The sequence below is a fragment of the Lissotriton vulgaris genome, chromosome 2_2 (genome assembly GCF_964263255.1).
Source record: "Lissotriton vulgaris chromosome 2_2, aLisVul1.2, whole genome shotgun sequence".
In the NCBI taxonomy this organism is placed as follows: Eukaryota; Metazoa; Chordata; class Amphibia; order Caudata; family Salamandridae; genus Lissotriton; species Lissotriton vulgaris.
This window is the reverse complement of record NC_141688.1, coordinates 27,914,805-27,937,648: the sequence shown is the minus strand read 5'-3', so window position 1 is coordinate 27,937,648 and position 22,844 is coordinate 27,914,805. Positions and strand designations below refer to the sequence as shown.

Here is a 22,844-nt window from a genome sequence, read left to right as displayed (position 1 = left end):
TTAAATAGAAATACAGTCCAAAAGAAAATTGACAAAGTTTCGAAGACATGGAGAGCTAGGACACTATTGTCAAAACAAAACACACACATTTACCACACTTACTTCCTCCAAAGTAGCCTAATACATTTCCCCTACGATAAGAAATAAAAATAGCCAATACAGCACAAACACCTTACATATATGAATTTGTTTAACACTTCACAGCTGAGCAACAGTATCATAACACAGTACATTTATTATTATGTATTTAATTTTATTTTTTACAAACGCATGCTACCATCATAAAACACATACCTTACCTACTATACAGTGTGATCTCTGGAGACTATAACATTGTGTTTGTAACGTTGGTAGCGGTAGATCACATGTTTTGCCTACTCCTGCCATCTATTGTTAGGTGCAGACATTGCAAGTAGTGTTTCTTCGAAGTATAAAAGTTCTCGTTTTGAGTAACTTGTGATACCTCTCAAAACCCACAATTCAGCCACAGTCATTGGCTTCAGGCCTGCTTTTTGAACTCTGGGACATGTCGAGCTGCAATCAACAATCATTCCACTGGGGGTGGGGGGGCGTGGCCAAGAGCATAACCGGGTAGGACGTGCCAGACATCTGCTCCGGCGAGCGCCACTGATTCTTCTGTAATCCTGGGCCATAAGGGCTATAACTTGATCCCCAAACGTTGCATTTGAGGTCCGGAACCCTCCTGGCAGTGAAAGACAGGCGGGGAAAGTGCTGCGATCCGTCTTTAAAGACTGAACCGGCTCCAAGACGTGCGTTTGCAGAAATCCCAAAATGGCGGCCGCCATCTCCGCCCAAGTCCCGGAGTGAAGTGCCTCGCTTGGTCCCAGAGCGAAAGGCAGGGAAACCGCGACGGCGGGACTGCATCACCACATAAGGCATTGGAACGCTGCCAGGGGCCGCACCTGGTGGGGGGAGCGGAAACCCCCCGGCTGTCTCGATGACCTCTTTTTCTCCACACTCTTGTCGGCTCTCCGACTACTCTTGAACTGCTTCCTGCTCTACGGGACTTAGTCTTAAAAGTTGTGGGACGCCTAGCAGAGGTCCTGTTGACCCTGTAGTGCGAAAAGTTACGACCATGGGTGGGCGACAGGTCACACCTGCCACTGTGAGGGTCCGACACTGGCTGGCGCCAGAGTCCCAACGGAGGGGGGGTGAGGCAGGGAGGGGCTCGGGGAGGATTATGGTTAGTTTGTTCGGATATGTTGCAATGTTTTATGGGTTTTTACAAGGTAAAGTCATACTAATAGCTGACGATGGATGGGTTGCCAGAATACTGTCACCGACAATACGCCAGACTACGAATGACCCCACCGGTATCACTTGATAGGCAACGCCTGGTATCCCCCTACACGGTCTACACATGGAATGTAAATGGCCTAGGCGACCGCATCAAGAGAAGTCTGGTGCAGGCCCATATCAAACGGGTTCACCCTGACATAGTGTTCCTGCAGGAGACCCATCTTCGTGGGACTAGTTGTGGTTTCCTGGGCAGAAAACACCGTCCTGGCACGTGCGGGTTACACGACAGGATCCAGAGGAGTAGCTATTCTAATAAAGCGATCCCCCCCCCTTTGAAATTCAATGTACATGGATAGATGAACAGGGCACATATGTGGGAGTCAATGGGCGATGGGGATGGACCGAACTCACAATCATATCTGTGTATGCCACCCCTCAGCTCCTGGCCAGGACTTTAAAGGGAGTCACCGACATACTGCTTGAAACCCTGAATGCCCTACTAGTGATAGGCGGTGACTTTAATGACGTAATGCACCCAGATGTTGACAGGACCGGGAACTCTACACGAACGGGGACAACAACGCACTTGTCGCGATTCGCTCAATCCTTGGGCCTTGTGGATGCCTGGAGTGCGATGCACCCGCGAGACACCTGCTTCTGATACTACTCAGGGGCACACAGGTGTATTCCAGATTAGACTACATTTTCGTGACACTGGGCCTACGGGGACAGATTAGGGGGGCTGAATACCGAGCCCGTGGTCCATCAGATCACTCACCACTGGAGGTCAGTATTGGTAGGGATAGAGTAAGACCCAGAGGGGAATGGCTCCTTCCGGCACGGGAGTTGCAAAATAAGGAATTACGCCAGGACCTTAGAGCGGATACGAAAGTTTATTTCGCTAAAAACATGGGCTCGGTCCAATCAGGGGTGGTGGTCTGGGAAGCGTACAAGACGGTCCTCAGGGACCGGGCGCAGAACAGACTATCGAAGAAAAGGGAGAGGGAAGAGATGGAGGAATGCGAAGCCCAGATTCTTGCCCTCGAAAAGCTGTGTCTGACCCACCAGAATGAACACTATAGACGTCGTCTGAAAGACGCACAACTTAACTATAGGGCCTTAGCAACTCAAGAAGCAAAGACACACAGGTTAGCTACGCTCCACAAGTTATACGACGTCAGTGATAAGTTGGGAAAGCTGTTGGCGTGGCTCAGCCGCAGGGAAATGGAAGCTCGCTGGGTCGCAACAATTACAGATGAGATGGGCGCACAGATACATCTAGACGAAGGGATAGCAGAGGCGTTTGCCACCTACTATGGCGCATTTTACAAAGCCCGGGACCTGTGGGAGACCCCGGCCATAACGGAATATTTGGAGGCGGTTGAACTGCCTCAAATATCGGAGGAAGACAGGGACAGTTTAGAAGAGGACCTTTCACTTGAAGAAATCCGTCAGGCTATCACCAGGCTGAGACTCGGTAAAACACCGGGACCAAATGGTCTAACGGCAGAATTTTTTTAAATGGGATCAGACTTACTGGCTCCACATCTCCTATCTCTTTTTAAAAGCGCGATTGAAGAGGAGACCCTCCCGCCTGATCTGCGCAGAGCAATCATTTATTCCTATACACAAAACTGGGAAGCTGCCAATGGAATGTGCTTCATACCGTCCCATTTCACTCCTGAACACGGAGGCGGAGATCCTAGCAACGGTAATGTCCCTATGCATGAGAAATGTCATTAATGACCTGATAGACAAAGACCAAACGGGTTTTATGCCCGGAAGGGCGACCCGGATGAACCTGCGCCGAACCCACAATTGGATGATGGCGGCACTATCTTGCGCGCAACCCCATCTCCTACTCTCCCTAGATGCCGAAAAGGCGTTTGACGCGGTCCACTGGCCTTTTCTTGAGGCTACTCTAATTAGATTCGGATTTGGGCCATTGTATCAGAGCTGGGTGCGCCCACTGTACACTGCGAGGTGGCACAAGTGAGGGTGAACGGTCGGCTGTCCAGCGAATTCCCAATACAGAAAGACACCCGGCAGGGATGCCCACTCTCCCCGCTCCTATTCGCTCTCACAATAGAAAAAATAGCATGTGTGGTGCGACGACGTCCAGATATACGAGGCTTTAGACTGTCAGCGGCAGAGGAAAAAATGTCCCTGTACGCTGACGACATACTCCTGTATGTTACCGACCCTGAAACTACCCTCCTCATCCTTTTTGAGGCACTGAACACGTACGGCACGTATTCAGGATACTCCATCAATTGGCACAAATAGGTCATATTCAGTCCCAAGATGGAGTACGATTGGCCATCCCTACCCCACACTCTGCAGGTGGCAACCCATGGTTTTAGGTACTTGGGGATCTATTTAACACCGGACAACAACGGTCCTATAAGGAAAATATACACCGTATCCTCCTAGCCTTTAGAGAAGACGCCCAACGCTGGAGGACACTTCCCCTTACTATACTAGGCCGAGCGGCCATGTTCAAAATGGTCACGCTCCCTAAATTTCTGTATGCTCTCCAAAATGAGTATTTCCCCCTTGCGCAACAAGTGTTCCAAGCGATTAACGCAGAACTAAGATGTCTGCTGTGGTTAGGTAAACAGCCCAGAATCGCCCTCGCTACGCTATGCCGTAATCAGTATAATGGGGGAATATCGCTCCCAGACGTTGAGGCAAACTACAGAGCAACGCACCTCACCCCGATATCAGACTGGCTCCACGCGGAAGCAACTCACCCCACTTATAGGCTAGAACGCTATAAAATGGGAAATCACACTCCACTTTATTACCTGTATAGGGGAAAGACACACACGGGATTGCTACCGGTTAGCCAGACGACTGTTGGCACCGCACACCCACGAGACAGACCACACTAGGGCCCCGCACATGGCTACGTGAAATACATAAGCTGCGGGGCTTTCAAGCGTGGGACAACCTGGGCATATCCACTCTGGGGGATGTAATGACGGCCACCTCCTTCAAAACGTTTCAAACACTGCGAGCAGATTTCGGACCTACTGCAACACTATAGGTATCTACAACTGAAACATGCATGGAAGGCGGAAGGCCCCTTCCCCTCCCCACTACAAGACTACGCGCCACTAGAGGGACGGCTGTTGCAGGACCACCTACAAGAACAAGCAGTGTCCTACACCTACAGAACTTTGATTAATAATGCCCCAGACCATCTGACAAAACTGAGGGAGACATGGGAAAGTAATCTGGGGCCCTTCAACACTACGGACTGGGAATCGGCACTTATGCATTCCCGGGAAGTGGCAATCAAGTCCAGATTAAGACTAATACAATGTAAAATCCTACATAGGATCTACTACGATAGGGCCCGATTGCACAAGATGGGTAGAGCGAGCGACCCGTGTTGCCGGCGATGTGGCCACGACTACGGAGACTTTTATCCTACTATATGGGGCTGCCCCCTTATTCAGGTATATTGGGAGAAAGTGACGTTGGAATTGGGAAAGGTGCTGAACGTGACCCTACCACTAGACCCAAAATTTATCCTCCTGGGCACACCAGGAGATGTAGATCTAAGCCGTCCTCATTTCATCTTCACAGCTCTGGTTCTGCACAGGAGCCACAAATAGAGGAGTAGAAGACGGGGATGGACCTATACATGGCAGCGGAGAGGGTCACATATAAAGCTAGGGGTTGTTCCTAGAAATTTTAAAAAAGTATGGGGAAATTGGAGAACATATTATGGTGTAGATGGGGAGGTAGATCAGCGACCCCAGATAGATGGACAGGCACCGTTAGGCTGAGGCACAGCGTAGAGGCACATCCCACTAACCAATGAGAGGGCTTGAGGGACCAAGACACAACTGATGCAGGAAATGAGGCGGGTTGGGGTCTTGCTGGGCAGACACTCTGTGTAATTCCTGCTGTACGAAATGGGTCTGATGGCGATGTAATGTATTCAGCGCAATTGATTGACTTTATTGCATACCTTGATTGTTTATGGTTTGTTTTATACTGTGCAGAAAATATCAATCAAAATATTTTTGGAAAAAAAAACAATAATTCAACTGCAGTCACCTGGGAACTACCACTTCTGATAACAACTGGAATTCAACCAGGGCTGAAGGGCTTATCTCTGAGCTGGGTTGTATGCAAATGACTCTTGAGACTGTTATGGAGAACACACCCTTTAGGTACTGGTACAAGTGTAACACCAAGACCAGTGTTCAGACTATCACCAAGTTTGCAACTTTAGCTTGTCCAGAGACCACGAAGAATTGAGCTCTTCAGCCTTCCAGACATTCAAAACTAAAAAGACTATGTAACAAGTTGAGCAGTGATGTGTCCTCTACAGGTCATCGTGTATCTGGGGACATAAAAGTCTTCTGACTGCACGGAAGAACAGTGCTCAAAGGTCCAATTCACACATGCACATAGGACACAGACTGCATCGAAAATACTGACACCTCAAGTGCCATCAGAGGATCAACCCTCTGGGGTTTGACCTCGATAAGCCCTGTGTCTACGGCAAGTACCACTGTCGAACCAGTTGGGCATTCAACCCAGGGACTATTCTAAAGATGTTTCAACATTTGACTCTGTTGACTGTCCCTGAGCCCATCGTCTTCGGGAGCCTGCTTTAGTTCTGGAGAAGCCTAAAAATTGATCCACTGCTCTTTAGCCCGAGTCTATGAGCTGAAACCTTTGGTGCCAAAGTTAGTTCTGAAGTTGGTGCCTTACTTCATTGGCTGGTGACAATACATTAACCATCAAGCTCTCAGAACAGCTTCATTTGAGGCAGAGGAACATTTACATTCATCCTCAGTCTGGCAAAATCTTAGCTTGCCCTCCGCCACATGACCCAGACCCTGCCTGTGAAGAAGAGGAAACTGACTTTTTAAGAAGCAATCTCTGAGGAATTGCACATGTTCCCCATACTTAAAAGGCATAGGTTAAAGGATACTGGCTCTGTTCCTCAGACTCCATCCAGCCCCATTCCAACACCACCACTATAATCACCACAACTTTTACCTTCCCTCCCACAAACCATACACATTCACCGATAATCAGGATTTTCAACTTGACTCGCAGGAGCCCTGCTATGAGGTATAATATGAACCCCCAGGATTACACAAACCTTAAACCCTATCCAGTGAAGGCTTCATCTATAGACAGCGCAAACGCATATTACACTGTAATCCATAGATATCAGACAACTACATGGTTAAAGTGCATGTCATAGGGGACGACAACTTCCTAGTAGAGCTCTTCTCTAAGATCAGTACTTCTGTACAATTAGAGCCCATGCTGAAGAGCATGACTAACTGACTAACTGCACAGCGTAAAACTTCAAGGAGCCAGGCAAAGAAGTACAACCCCTGCCCCTGCTGAACAATTTTACCACAAGGCTCCTTGGTAGTACATAGGTCACATAGGTCTCAAAAGAAGGCATGTGCATAAGACACATGGAGGCAACCCACCTCTGCATAATGAAAGCCATAAGATTGATGCAGCTGGAAAGTGTGTGGCAGTGTGAACAGCTACACAGCTTCTTCTCAAGAGATGGAACAACTAGTAAAGTTTTTTCCTGAACCCTACAGTAAAGGCAGCAGATAGATAACAAGGGCAATAGTGTCTCAAATGCTACCTTTTGCTCTGCATTGGATGTGGTGGATACAGTATCCAGGGAAATGAACACAAGTGAAATTGCCAAAAGGAATGCCTAGTTGTGAGTGTCCGGTTTCCATCTGGAGGTTCAAAAGCACACAATCAATGTTCTTTTTTGATGGACATAGCCATAGACACAAATCAGATGAAAAACGTTAAGACTGGTTTCCGACTCCAATACAGCTTCCATCAACAGCAGACATTTCAGTACAAAGCCAGAGGATCTTCATGAGAGGACGTTTCAAGGAGAATAACAGCAGGAAAGGTATAGACGCCCAAAGGAAGGATGACTCTACTTTTAAGCTGTGACTTTCTCACGATCCTTGTAAATCAGTGTATTCCTTCCATAATGGTAGGAAGTACCACAGACAAGTGAGTCCTGTCCATCTGTCAGGAAGAATACTGCTTGAAATTTCACACCACGCTACCAAACATCCTTCCTTTTCGTCATGACTCTAGTCGGGAACATCAAAGATTGTTGCAAGAGGGAGGTGCTAATGCTTCTTAGAAAAGGCACCATGTAATAAAGCAGTCAAGGGCTAAACTCCTTATAATCTTTTTTCATAAATAAGGACTGCACCCCAAGGCCCATCACAGACCTCAAGCCACTAAAACCATTACATACTTTCCGAGCTCTTCAAGATAACCACTCTACAGGACTTCATTCTGCTGCGATGCATAGGAGATCATATAGTAACCCACATTCTGAAAGACGCTTACTTTCACATGCCCCTTCATCCAGCACACCTCAGATTTTTGGGAAGCGGGCAATACTAATCAGTTCAAATTTCTATCCTTTGAGTTTACAACAGCTCCAAGGTTTTTTTTTAATCAAGTATCTAGCTGTGGTTGCAGCTCACCTATCTTTCTGTGCCATTCATGCCTTTCCATATCTGGACGCTTGGCTGATCAAGAGCAGCAGTTGCTAGCAGTACCAACTAGCAATACTCAAACAGCTTTGTCACTGTTACACAGTTCTGATCACAGATTTTCACGGTTCGAATTTTCAGCAGGTGTCATACTTGATCCTGAAAAAATTTTTAACCAGTGCCTAGGCATGCCAGTAGGTGCTGTCGTGCAACTCCACGCTGTCATGTTTCACTCTGGAAGTGATGTGCGGAATTGCCTATGGGTACCAGTCATGTACACTGACACCTGTTCTTTCTTTCAGGGCCACCAGGTGCAGTTTCCGAGATATCCCATGTTTTTTCACGAGATCTTTATCTGAAAATACTGTTAAAAATCTAGTCTGAAAGGGAAAATGTGAACTTTAAACACTGTAGGGTTTAAATCTTATAGGGACTATCACAAGCAAATGTCTGTCACAGACCCCCATCAGAGTTGGCTGTGGTGCCGGAGGTAGAAATTCAACTCCAAGATCTGAAGTTAGTGCACCTTGATGAATCCCAAAACCATCCAGGACTATGAGGCAAAGCTCTATGATAGCAAGCACTGGTCCACACTGACTAGACAAAGGGTAGGTCTGAATCCCACTACTTAAGCCGTTCCTGTGGCAGATCAACATTTAGGTCAAAGTCTTTCAGATAAGTTGAAGAAAAAGCATAAAAAGTCCAGGCGGGATTCTACACATTCCCACCACTCTCAAACTCCAGAGAAGGTGCAAGAGCTTCAACATGCCTCCCGGTCTTGCTCACGGAGTCATTCTCCTTTTGAGCCGATCATCTTGATCCAACTAGAATTAAAGGCCCATTGGTGACACCGAAGCAAATAAAAATATTCAATGAAGCAATGCTGCAACTTTTTGCCACATTTCCTCTGGCTTGCCCCTGGGCCCCAGGCAACTGCAAGGACTCACTTGGGACTCCGCCGCCAGGTCCACCCTGATCGCCAGCTGTACCCTCTGGACTGTTACTTTCCGCACATTGGCTTCAGTACTGACTCCAGTCCTGGTGTCATGACCCATGTCAGACCCTGGTGCATCAACGCCAACACCATTGACACCGGATGACTGTTATGCTTTTCCTCAACCACTGTTGTGCTTTTGCACTCCCAGTCAGCACCACTTCGATTTCTGCTGTGGCCATGCCCTGATCTGCTTGGGCTGTAGCCATTGGGCAACCCATTGGATTCTGATACGTTTCCTCTGCTTCAAGGAAGGGCCAAAACCCTCTATACTTTATTTGGCATGGATTCTGACAACGATGCATATGAGGCGAAGAATGAATTTTGTTAACCATACAATGATGACGATTAGTAGGAGGACCATCCTGATGCCAGTGGCCTTGACACTTTTTTTTTTTTTTTTTTTTTTTATTTATTTATCAGAAAACAGCACATTACAATGCATACAGAGCCGTTCGCCTACATCCCATCACGGGCCGGCGGTAGGCCCGATCGTCATGTCAATGAGGTAGGAGAGTGTCAGTTGAGAATCACAAAAAATGAGTACTAACAGAGGAACAGTCCTGTGTACTAGCCAGTCGGCCTCGGCTCCAGGATGATGATACCATCAATAACGTAACGTGCACTGTGCAAAGTTTAACATATCCAAAAATTTATACTTTTTCTCCCCCCCAACTCGTCCCCCCAACCCCAACTTCCAACCTCCTACAACCGGTCCCCAGTCTGCGTGTTCCCTGAAAATTACGCGTGGTCTAATGGAGCGACATGGCGTGTGGTGTTAGCACGGCCTACCGAGTGCGCGGGCGCTCGCGCGGGGCTGCTATGCTGGGAGAGGTAGAAAGCCTACAGGGTTTGGTGATGCTGGCTATGGAAGGGCGCCGCTGCTGGAGTCAAGGCGGGTCATAGGTCGCTGCGCCCCCCTGTTCCTCACCCTCCCCCGATGCTGTGTTATCCTCAACCACCCTGGAAGTGAGATAGGTCCGATAGAGTTCCCAGAAGTTCTTGGGGCGACTTCGGGGAGGGAGGAGTTCGCTATACGCCTCCGCCTGCGTGTTGCAATACAGCATGTCGCTGGCCCACCGCTTCAGAGTCGGGAGCGGGCCTCGCATCCAGCAAGACGCGACTACCCGTTTGGCTAGTAGCATGCCCATGCTGACCATTTTGCGCACCGGCGCCGGGACATTCCTCGTGTAGCCCAGGAGGGCGAGGGCGGGATCTACGTCCAAATCCAGGTCTGCTATTCTGCTCAGTTCTGCAAATATTTCGGTCCAGAATCTCTGAACACCCGGGCACAGCCAGGCAACGTGTATAAAGTCCGCCACCGGAGCACGACATCTCTCGCAGCGGGGCGAGTCGCGGAGGCGATATCGGTGTAGCCTTTCCGGCGTGTAGTACACTCGTTGTAGAAATTTAAAGTGAACCAGGCGGTGTCTCCCATTTAGCGAAATTCGCCTGGAGGCCGCGCAGCAATACGTCCACATTCCGCCGTCTATGTGCATATCTAAATCGGTCTGCCAGGCCAGTCGCGCCCTTGTGTATCGCTGTGCCGTGTGTGCGTGTCCCATGCTATAGAGTTTAGAAATAAGCTTCCTCGGAGATTCAGCGTGTATGACGTATTCTAGTTCTGGGATTTCAGGGGGTTCCTCCATGTCAGGGCCTAAGTGGTCCAGGAGAGCGCTGCGTACCCTGTGATATTGAAAGCGGTGTAGCATGGAGGGGGGATCGCGTCCCCGCACAAGCTGTTCCCACGTCTTCACCGTACCGTTTTCAAATAGATCGCCCAGTGTGCGTACACCCAGCTCACCGAGAGCTCTGTGGACACCCGGTTCTGTCAGTGTAGGAAGCCAGAGCGCCCATTGTGTCGGCATGCTAGGGGCGTACAACAATACCTTATCTTGCCTTTGCACTATGGTATGCCAAGCGTGGTTAGTAGAGCGGATGGAGTCCAGTACTCCTACTCTACGGTCGCCAGGGCTACAGATAGTCGCCGGGAGCGGAGTAGGGGCAGCGAATAGGCGTTCCAGGATCACATGCGGTATGTCCGGGTTGCCATGTATCCAGGTATGGAGATGGGAGGCCTGCGCGATCCTATAGTAACGTTCAAAGTCCGGGGCTGCCAACCCCCCCTGCTCGTATGGGAGTTGAAGCACCGTCCAGCGAATTCTAGGCTGTTTGCCGGCCCAGGCGAGTCTGACAAGTAGTTTGTTTAAGGTCGTAAAGAAAGCTTTAGAGAGGACGATCGGGAGATTATTGAAGAGGAACAAAAATCTCGGGAGGGCTACCATCTTCATCAAGGCTATGCGGCCCATCAATGAAAGCGGGAGCTTGATCCAGAGCTCGACATCATCCGCTAGTTTGCTATAGGCTACCCCGTAGTTCTCCCTCAATACGACTTCAGGGTCCGTGTGTATCCGTATGCCCAGATATCTGATCGGGTCTACGGACCACTGTAGTGGATATTCCATCTCGAAAGGTTCAGTTACAGGGGTCAGGGGGAATGCCACGGACTTTGGCCAGTTGACTTTCAGCCCCGAGAGGGCCCCGAACCGCACCACCTCCCTTAAGACCGATGAGAGGTTATTCACTGGATCTCTAACGTACAACAGCGTGTCGTCCGCGTATGTGGAAATGCCGATTTTGTAGGTCGGATAGCTGATTGCCTCATAGGAGTGGTATTCCCGCATCGCGCAAGCCAGCGGCTCCGCTACCAGTGCGTACAGTAGCGGCGAGAGGGGGCAGCCCTGTCTCGTGCCCCTACTCACAGTAAAGGCCTCAGAGACCACATCGCCCAGTCGAACTCTCGCGGTCGGCCGGTGGTAGAGGGCGCCCAGCAGCTGGAGGAACAGGTCTCCCAGCCCCAGCTTTCTGAGGACTTTACGCATGAAAGGCCATTCCACGGAGTCAAACGCCTTCTCCATATCCAAGAAGACTGCAATGGCCTTGGTATCATGTTTGGTGTGTTGCATGGCTCCCAGGACCGTCCTGATGTTGTAGGTAAGGTTCCGGGCAGGGATAAAGCCAGCCTGCTCTGGGGCCACCAGTTCCGGGGCGACAAGTGCCAGTCTGGTTGCCAGAACCTTAGCGTAGATCTTCGCGTCTACGTTGATAAGAGACAAGGGGCGGTACGATCCCGGAAGATCGTGCGGCTTTCCTGGTTTTAAGATCGTCACAATTAGTGCTTCCCTCATAGACGGGGGCATGGCGCCATATTCGCAGATTTCATCGAAGAGGGTGGAAAGATAGGGCAGCAGTTTGTCTTTGTACGCCTTATAAAAGGTCACAGTTAGGCCGTCGATTCCCGGCGCGCTTTCCGACCTCATGCTGTCTAGGGCGTCCGCTATCTCCTCCTGAAGTATGGGAGTCGCCAGGAACTCCCTCTGCCAGTTCTCTAAGAACGGCATTTTGATGTAATCTAGGTAATTGTCAATTTGCCCCTCTACTCCCGAGATTTTGCTAGAGTACAGCTCCTGATAGAATCCCTTGAATTCCGCCAGGATATGCTCCTCGGCCGTTAACGTCGCCCCGTCCGCTGATTGTAATTCTGAGATTGCCTGTCGCCGCCTGGCTCCCTGCATAATTCTGGCTAGCAGTGCACCCGGCCGGTCGCCCTCACCGTACGTACGGGCCGTCGCGTATTTTCCCAGATGCCTAACCTCCCTGTCTGCCTCCTCGTGGAACTCTGTCAGGAGCTCCCGTAGCATCTCGTCCCCATCCGGAGACGGGTCTGCCAGCTGTAGGCGTTCACATTCCGCAATCCGACCCTCAAGATGTGAGAGTCTGTTCCTGATGGCTTTCAGGACACTGGAGTGCTTGGCCATGACCACTCCTCTAACGTAGACCTTGAATGTTTCCCACACCGTCCCGAAGCTATCCACTGTGCCGATATTATTAGAGAAAAACGTGTCAATGTCCTCCCCTAGCTCTGCCCGAAATGACTCATCCAGTAGGGAGTATGGTGGAAAGCGCCAGGTGAAAGGGGGTATTCTCGGTTGTGGAGTGTTCAGGACTAACAGTATGGGGGAGTGGTCTGATAGTGTCCGCGGGAGCACCCTGCAGTCTCTCACCTTATGCAGCAGGGGAAGTGCCGTCAGCCAGTAATCGATCCTGGTATGGATGTTGTGATACGCAGAGTAGTGTGTAAAACCCCCCCGCGCGCTGTGCCTCTCCCTCCAGACGTCTACCAGCCCCAGTCTCACCATTTCCGCCTGCATTCTCTGCGCAGCCGCTGCCGGACGCCTGAGGGGTCCCCCCGACCTATCCAGTTCTGGGTTAAAAGTGAAGTTGAAATCCCCCCCCCCAGATCATGCTACCTGCAGGCCAGTCGACACAGTGTCCCGCTACTGCTGTATAAAAATCAGGGGTGTCATAGTTCGGGCCGTACACATTCATGACCAGGAGATTATGTCCCTTACCCGTACATTTGCTCAGCACGAATCGACCCTCCGGGTCCGCCTTCAGCATTGTGAGGGATAGCTTGGATTTAGGGTTTACCCACGTAAGGACACCCCTGGCGTGTGATGTGAAGCCAGCATATGTGGAGTGACCCTGGAGGCCTCTATGTGTGTGCATTCTACTGGTATTGGGTAGGTGTGTCTCCTGCAGCAAGGCCAGGTCTACGTGATGTCTTTGGAGATAGTGCAGTACCTTACGGAGTTTCCGATAGTCATTCAACCCCCGAACGTTCCAAGTCAGTGCCGTAAGGGTTCCAGTGTCATTCAGTGACCCGCCGGGTAGTGTGTCAGCCATAGAGAGAGTAACAACATCTGATGATTACCAACAGTACCTGTCGCGCCCTCCGGCGTGTGCCACCACCTCCAGGCCTCTCCAAGATACATAACTGTGTGGAACACATTGTGGACCCCCCCTCAAACACCCCCAAACTCAGAAAAAATACCCCAACCCTCCTCCCACAGCTCACCAACCCCAACCTGGTGCGACCGAAATCCTCACGTCCCTCCCCCCCACCCTTCAGCAACCCCATTCAAGAACTCCCCAAACAAGCTCTGTCCGAGCCGTAACAGCTAAAAGCGCTAGGGCAGAGGTAGCCTACTCTCTCCTTCTGTCGTGTACCGTCCCTTCCGGACCACCACACTATGAATGTAAGCTGCTTCCGCGGCAGCGCCCCGTTGAAGTGGTCCAGCAAGAAAAAGAATCAAACATTAGGATCCGGCCCATTGCCCGGGCCCCCGCCCCCCGCCCTCCAAACCGCATCTGACCTGTCTCGTGTCCAGCCCCAAGGTGGGGGATCCCGCCCAGGGCAGCATCGTACCGCAACGTTGTGGGCCCAGGAGCTCTAGTCCAGAACATTCGGATCTCACCCACTCGATGGTGTCCAGTAGATCAAACAGACCCGTAATAAGGGCCAAGCGGGAGTCTGTCTCGTGTCTGGGCGGAAGGGCGTCCTGGATGCCCCCCGCGGGAGCAGTTCAGCGTTGTGCCCCCGTGCATGCTCTCCTTCTCAGTCCTGTTCCTCCAGGTCCTCGGCGCCAGATTGGTCCGGTGCGTGCGTCTCCGATTTTCCTCTGTTCTCCCTTATCCACACCTTCAGGGATTTTTGCAGTTCCTTGGGGTCCGTGAAAAAGTGCGAGTGGCCCTGTCTGTTGATGCGCAGCCGCGCCGGGTACAGCATAGCATAGTCCAACCCAAGGTCCCGCAACTGTTGTTTGTACGGGAGAAAGCGCCGCCGTTCCTCCTGCACTTTAGTAGTGAAATCAGGGTATAAGGATATGTTCATTCCCTCGTACTGGAGTGAGCCCTTCTCACGGGCCGCTCGTAGCGCTGCGTCCCTGTCCCTGTAGTTCAACAATTTCGCTATCAGCGGTCTAGGGTTTGCGCCCGGTGGAGGTCTTGGTCCGAGGGTGCGATGGGCGCGCTCCACGATGAACATCGGGGAAAACGTGTCGTCTCCCAGAAGTGTCTTCAGCAGCTTTTCAACAAAGAGCTCCATCTTACCCGTTTGGGTCGATTCGGCCACTCCCGTTATGCGTATGTTGGAGCGCCTGGAGCGCGCCTCCAAGTCCTCCGACTTCTCCTGGATCACTTGGAGCAGGCGGCCAAATTGCTTTCGATCAGTGTCCCACTCCGTCTGCGCCTCTTCAGCCTCCGTCAGTATGCGCTCGGCCATATCAAGTCTCTCTGCGTGCTTATCCACTCTCTCCGTCATGCGGTCCATTCGATACGCCAGCGCGTCTATCTTGTTGCCTATGGCCGACATGCCTTCCTGTAGGCCCTTCTCCATAGTCGTGAGCATACCTTTTATTTCCGCGCAGAGTGAGGAGCCCGGATCATTGGTAGCCCCCGAAGCCTGGGGGGACGGGGGGTCCGGTGCCTTCTGTCTGCGTTGGTCGAACGACAATTTCGTCTGGGTCCTGTCCCCTTTCACCATCTTTGCTGCCCTTCGACGATCCGGGGGTCTCGTGGGCGCAATGCGTGCCAGTCACGATCAGTCCGTGGCCCGTCCCCGCCGTGTGCCAGCCGCTGGGGTGGGTGCAAGGGTCTGCTACCGTGGCCAGGTGTACGTGCCAGGCTCCGCTAGTGTCGCCGGTGTGGCCAGGCTTCCGCTGGGCGTTCGCTCTCTTGACTCAGTGGCACTGCTCGAGTCCCCTGAACAGTTCAGGACAAGCGGAGGGGGGGCTCTCGTCTCGCTCCAGGCCGCACTGCAGGCCCCAATGCTGGGGGGGGGGCTCGATCGTTGGAGGGCCTTGGGTGTTCGTGTGCCGCCGGAATTAGACTGTCGCCATGAGGCGCGCCACCCCCCCCTCAGCTGTGCCGGCGTACCTTCAATCCTCGTGCCTCCAGGAGCCCCCACTAGGTGTCTGACTGGGCACCTCCACGTGGCCGTGTACCTGTGGTGAATCAAAGGGTCCAACTACGTTGGGACCCGGAAGGGGCCGGGTCGGCAGGTCCGCGTTGCCGCACGTCGGGGCACGCAGCCCGGTCTCGATGCACAGGAGAGGTCGGGGATCCAGGCCTGGTCCCGCGTCACCTCGCAGGCGAGGAAAAGTGGTGTTTCCGAGCGCGGATCGCTCCCAAACTCCGGGCGGAGGCGCAGCAGGGGCTGGGTCGGCAATTGCTGCCGTTTTCGGCTGAGTTTCGCTGCCGGGTGAGGATAGTTGGCGAATATTCAATGGCGCCGCCGCGGAGCTCTGCTCTTACGCGTCCACCATTGACGCCGGCTAGCTCCGCCCCCCGGCCTTGACACTTCATCAAACACTAGGCTAGTTTCAACTCTGGGCCCTGCCACGGAATATAGTGCCCTTTTCACCAATGTAAATCGAAGGGCAGTTGAGGTTCACCACCCTAGTTATCCACTATGTAGGTGAAAATTAATGGCCTCAATGAAGTGCATCACCCTGGCAAACAAATACTGAGCCCTTGCTTCAGGTCATAGACCCCTTTCTCGGGGCTTGGGCAAACCCCTGTTCGAACCCTTCAAAAAAAAAAAAGTAGCATAACGGCATTGTCCAGCCTCGACTAAACCATACTTCTTAACTCTGCACCCCACAACTGAGCGCATAGTTGTGCAGGACTCAACCTTTGTGTACTCAACCAGTTTGGCACTATGATTCGTCAATGCCAACTGCCTTCTGGCACCAATACACTTTGAGACTCAGTTGAACAAGTTCTACCTGGTTTTCCCTGAGGACTTGTGTCCATGCTTTCACAGGCTGATTGGGATGATCTTGGTGCAACAAAATTCACCATTCCCTGTGGCTTTAACACCACAGATCGTCTAGGCAAAGCAGTTGGCACCAGTGTGGCTCTCAGGAGGCATGCCCTGATGAGGTTCATGAGCTTCTCCGGTGGCATCCAGTCCACGTTAAAGTGCATACCTATGATGGGAAGACTTACTCTGCCCTTGAACACATTAAGGATAATAGGGCCACGGCACGCTCCATTGGGCCGGTCAGTTCTATGACGTCAACCATCCCAATAGTTTTGCTCACACCATATCTATGGTAGCGGATTCCAATATCGCCAGCAACTTCAACCTGCCCAGCAAAACTTTCAGCCTTTTTGTGGCTGAGGCTGCGGTATCCCATGGCCACAACTAGGGCTAGCGTAAAGAATAGTCTTTCGCTTTTCCTGCTTCCGCAGCCTCAAAATCTATTTACTTTGCCTTTGAGGCACACAGCCACACTGTCAGACAGGATCCAACATTTTCTGCCAGGGTGCAGGCAATAACTACGGACAAGTTGGGTCCTACGGATTGTGCAGTAAAGTTATGCCCTCCCATTTCTAGCTACTCCGCTGCACCTTCCACTATACTCGGAATGGCTTATGGAGGACTATCTATCCGTTTTGCTGTAGGAATTGCTGGCCCTTCTGGCCAAAGGAGCCATAGAAAGCGTGCCGGAGTGAGAAGTAGGCTTTGGTTGTTCCTACTGCTTGCGTCTTGGTGCTGAAGCAGGATGGAGGTCTTCATCCTATATTAGACCTTCGCTTTCTCAGTCCCTTCCTGTGAAAGGACAAATGCAAGGTGCTCACTTTGGTCTAGGTCTTATCTGCTCTCGACCGTAGAGACTGGATGATACCACTAGAGCAGCAGCATGCTAATTTTTACATCCCTGTCCTGCAGCCCACAGATGCTATCTGCAGTACCCCTCAGGTATTCACAAATGTAATGATGGATCATAGACCCTGTGCCAGTAGGTTCACACCTGGAAATATCTTGAACCTTCAGAGACCGCTCTTTTGCGAGCATCTCTCTCTCTCACACCCTTTGTCTTCTCCCCCTCTAGAACCCCTCAACCCTCACCCACACCTAGAGTGGAACTTGGGACTCCTGCATGCTTTTCCGTAGATAACTATCCTGTCCTGAGTTCTAAAGACGATCAGGAACGATCGGACCCAAATCATCCTGTGACACTGGATTGGGCACATACAGTGAATTATCTAGAAATCCTAAGCATGAGCATCTGTCCTTCTGATTCAGTAGGATCTTCTATCACAATACCAAGGCAGGATCTTGCACTTGGGTCTGATCTGCACTACCTGCATCTCCATGGAGATTGAATGGCAGGAATTGATTTCATTAGACCTCCCTCCTGAGGTACTTGATTTCATCCTAGTTGCTAGGTGCCCATCCACAAAGTCAGTGTATGCCAGCCACAGGGACAATTTGTGGCTTGGTGTGGCTACTGCCAGATGGACCCATTACAGGCCAAACTGTCAGACATTTTGTTATTTGTTTTATATGTGACCCAGCAAGGCATTGTACTGGGCAGTGAAAAGTTATTTGTCTGTTCTTTAGTTTTCTTTTTTTGGTTTTATGGTTAAATGTTTTCAGCATATGTTCCACCCGAAGCCCTTTGTGATGCCACATTGAAACTTAAATGTGTTTGTTTCTTTTACAATGTGTGCTCTTGTGAACCAAAGGACACTTGACGGTTACACCTCACCTCACCACTGTCTTCTTTGATTAATACGAAAATCCAAAAAGCAAGGTAAAATGGCATATCGGCTCAAGTAACTACTATTGGTGCTAGCAAGGCATTGAATCGCAATTGTTTGGATGGGGTGCGGGTGCGTAAGATCCTGACATGTATGAGAGATGTGCGGGGAATCGATGCTGGCTGAGGAGATGCACATGAAAAGGTTCTGCAAGGTGAGAAAATGGAGGATGATTTAAGGGTCTGGAGGGAGCTTTGTCATGAACCACTGGCCGACGACCTCCAAGCAGGCTCCCAAAGCACACCTGCAGGGAGTAACAATGAAAGTGCTGAAGGGGAGGGGGATTTTAAATGTCTTTGCAACTGGGTACAGTACTTGGAGAGGGGGGATTGTGAAGTTTATAAAATAAAATATTCTACTTCATGGCTGCAGCAACATTGTTCATAGCAGTGATGTTCCCAAACATAAATCTCTTCACAGGCTTAATATAGTTTTTATGTGACACTAACCTGACCTTTTCAGACTCTGACAGCTTCACATTTCACAACAATAAACCTTTCAGACATCCATCAGGTCTTTGTGACCTTATGAAATGCTTGTCAATTTGGTTTATGGTATGACTATCCTGATTCATAAATATGTTGAACTGAAGTAATTTTGGCGTGCCTGATGTATGTTTTGTCAGAAAATACAAATTTGAATAGTTCCATATTTTCATGAGTAAACTTTTAACAAGACACAAAATTCAGTCTCTTTTTTTCCCACAGATGGATGATTCAAAGAGCATTCGCTATAAGGATCTGAATGCTCTGTTTGAGCAAATCTTGGAGAAGACCATGAGGTTGGAACAGAGGGACTGGAACGAATCACCTGTTCGAGTCTGGGTCAACACCTTTAAAGTCTTTTTGGATGAGTTTATGACTGAATATAAACCCTTGGAAAACACATCTGGAAAGGTGCTGATGCTGGAACTTTTCTCTGCCAGAAATCTTGGTGGGGGAACTCTTGTCAACAAATCCTAAAATAACACTGCACTTCTATTTCTTTAAGGACGCGCATCCTTTAATTTTCTAATGATAAATTCTTGCAAGAAACCACCTCCTGCCGGGTAAACCTACTACAGCTTTGTCCTGTGATCAAATACCTTGTCACTTTCTCCCATAACACTATGGCATAGTGCACTGACTTTTAATGCTTTAAACATAAAATACCTTTCGGAGAACCTAAGACATAAGCTTACTTTGTGTTAGTAACAGCCACTTTGCAAAATACATTTTCCATGTTTGAACAATCCTCCATACAACTGCTTCACACATTAAAGAAAATATATTAGTTCTCTATTTGGGAGGTTATTCATTCTATTTGAAATCTCACCAATTTGATGCTGATGACTTAGTCTTGCTGATAATTTCATGGTGTGCTATATTTCACTTCATGCATTTAATGCCCTAGCTTAGGTCTTACTATATCATTATCTTTAAACAGCACTGTTAATGACTTGAACGGGTAGTAATATTTGTTCCTGAAACTTTTGCCATCTTTTGACCAATTTCATTTGTCCACATGTTGTGTAAGGACAATAATGATTATTTGATGACTGCCGTATTTTTGTTGACAATATTCAGGTAATAAATATATATTGGAAGATCTTTTAACAACATAATGAAAGACAGCCTTGCCCCCGTGCTTCACTAGTGCTTGTTTAGTAATTATACGTTATTTATATAATCTTCTTTTCTCTTCTTATTAGGTACCAAAAACAGAAAGGAAAAAGCGAAGGAAAAAAGAAGCTGATATTGTAAGTCTGAGTGTGCTGTAGAATATAATATTAGACTAATAGTGAAATCCCCTAACTCCATACATGAACGAACACCGCCGATTTCTGTTGGTTCCTTCTCAAGGAACCTCAAACAATACATTTTTTTTTAAAACTTTATAGATTTTAGCAGAACAAACCAAAGGTTGGCAGTATGGAGCGTTACAGTAACACCTGTCTCATTTCATTCAGATAAGTCATGGCAGCAGAGCAGTATAACACATTTACGGATAGGTACTTGATCAGGTAAGATGCATGTTCAACAGAGATAGCTTCCAGAGGTAACTTTACAACACATAGGTAACACTGTTTGACTCAATTCAAAGATTTACAGTGGTAGGAAACTGGACTTCCTTGCAGATTAACAAGAAACATGAGGTATGAGATACACGGCTATGCATTCGTACATGTAGTAAGTTTGCAATAGTAAACCCCGCTCACAGGTAGCATCATGAAGTGGGCCGGGTAAGTGCTGCCTGTCCACCATCATCAGCCCGTAAATCCCCCTCGGATGTGTAGTCATCCCCAAGTCCCTGGGCAAGTAAATATGTGGTCAAAGGGCCCCAGACATCCCTAGGCTTACTGGAGATCGGAAATGTCTCAGCGAAAATAGTGGACTGTTCCTGACAGTTAGATCTGCGAGCCACTCCTTAAACTTCGGTGCCCTACCACGACCCCATCTACACGCCATGCGACGTTTTGCAAGAAGTAGAGCAATGTCCAGGAATTTCCTGCAGGTCTTAGGGATGCGTGGTGTGTACACCAGCAACATTAATAAAGGGTCAGGGCTTATTGGTACTCAGATCATGGATTCAAAGGCAACATGCACCTGCTGCCAGTAGGCGTGGACCAAGGGGCATTCCCAGGACAAGTGCAGGAATACAGCATGCTCCGCGCGACAGCGCTCACATCTGTCATTAACCGGTGTGTAGTATAAGCGTTGGAGGAACTTATAGTGAATCATCCTGAGCCTACAGCTGGCGGAAATTCGAGCCGTGAGGTCGCAGCAGTAGGTCCACTGGTCTTCGGTGATCTCCACTGCCAGGTCGGCAGCCCAGTGTGATCGGGCCGAGCTCTCCAGCCCCGTTCTGGACGCTCTGACGTGCCGGTACATGCCCGACACCAAGTGCAGGCCGTCCTGTGAGCACAGCATGAAGTGTAAAGGGCACAAGACCCCAGGCTCATTAGGAAAGTCGGGCAGAATTTTTTTTATCCCTTGCCGCAGTCGCAGGTAGTAGAATGATTCGAGAGGAGTGGGGTTATGAGTTTAAAAAAAACAAATCCACTGCTTTGAACTGGCTATCGGTGAAGAGGTCTCCCCAGCAGGTGACCTGCAATCGTCGACAAAGTGCCTGGAAACAACGCTCCTGAAGGAGTTCCAGTGTAGGGTGGTATGTCAATGGCAGTCGAGGGGAATACGGCATGGCGCAGCCCAGCATCTTTGTCATGCGACGCCAGACATCAACAGTGCGTGTAACCGTAGTAAACAGCGTTTCTATGGATGCCACTGGTAAATGAATGAGCCCACTCAGAGGAAGAGGATTCGCGATCCAGTCTTCGACTGCTAGTTGAAGCATAAAAGGTGTGAGGTTCATCCAATGATAGGCGTAATGTGCCTGCGCACATACATAGTAAGCCTCGAAATCGGGTATATCGATGCCTCCCTTATCATATGGCTGAATCAATATCGACCAACGGAGTCGTGGATGCCTTCCCCCCTCACCCCCCCCAGAGCAGTCTGCACAGCTCCGTCCTTAATGTTTTGAAGAAAAAAACGCCCAGGTAATAAGGAATATTAAGAAAAAGATACAAAAAGCGGGGCAGCACCACCATTTTAATAAGCGATGCCCTCCCAGCCATGGACAGGGGAAGAAAAATCCAGCGATCAACTGATGCTGTGAGTTTTGTGATTGCAACTCCATAGTTGAGCCGCAATGTTTCATCCTTATCTCGCGTTATTTGAATACCCAGGAAGCGTAAGTTTGTTCGGCACCATTCTAAGGGAAAATCCAGCGGAAAGTCGGTGACTGCATCTGTAAGGGGATAGAACTGCGATTTAGCCCAATTGATGTGTACTTCAGACAGTCTGCCGAAGACAACAAATTCCCTCAGCAAGGGGTTCAAATTTTGCGACGGGTCTTTGACATAAAGTGTCATGTCGTCCGCATATAGCGACACATCAAGCTGACGCTGAAAGCAGCGAAACGCACCCTCCCGATGCAGCTGTCGCAGCCTACAAGCCAGGGGCTCAACGGCAATCGCAAAAAGGAGAGGGGACAGCGGGCACCCTTGTCTGGTGCTTCTGGTGATCTCAATTGAGGAAGAGATGTAGCCGTTGATCAGTACTCTCACCGAAGGCCGCATATAAAGTAACTGGACCCAGGAGATGAATAACTTAGGGAATCCCATACGGGTCAGAACAGTAAATAGATACGGCCATTCGACTGAATCGAAGGCCTTAGTGGCATCCAAGAAGACCGCCGCAACTGGGAGATCTGGGTGCACCGTACGAATCAAGGAAAACAAATTGCGCAGATTTTGGGAAGTGGAGCGACCAGGGACAAATCCTGATTGGTCAGGTAGTATAATTTGGGTCATAAGGAGGGATAGACTGGTGGCCAGCACCGTAGCCAGTATTTTTACGTCACAATTTGAAAGAGATAGTGGGCGGTAAGAGTCACAGGTGTTAGGGCTCTTACCAGGCTTAAGGAGCGATGTGATAACGACTTCTCGCATTGAGCGAGGAAGGATCCCGTCAGCCAAAGATTCCTCAAATATCTCTCGAAGGACAGGAGCCATTATATCTATGTATGCCTTATGAAATTCTGCCGGTAGCCCATCGAGGCCAGGG

General features: G+C 49.7%; 1 protein-coding gene across 5 annotated transcripts in view; it reads left to right on the top strand.

Moving 5' to 3' along the window:
- The window catches only part of MYO9A (myosin IXA), a 1,208,318-nt gene that overhangs the window by 955,786 nt on the left and 229,688 nt on the right, over positions 1-22,844 (top strand). For all 5 annotated transcript variants that reach the window (XM_086959231.1, XM_086959230.1, XM_086959229.1 and 2 more), the window contains 2 exons: positions 18,945-19,133; positions 19,928-19,975. In XM_086959231.1, the coding sequence (XP_086815357.1) occupies positions 18,945-19,133; positions 19,928-19,975 (237 nt within the window). The remainder of the gene's footprint in view (positions 1-18,944; positions 19,134-19,927; positions 19,976-22,844) is intronic.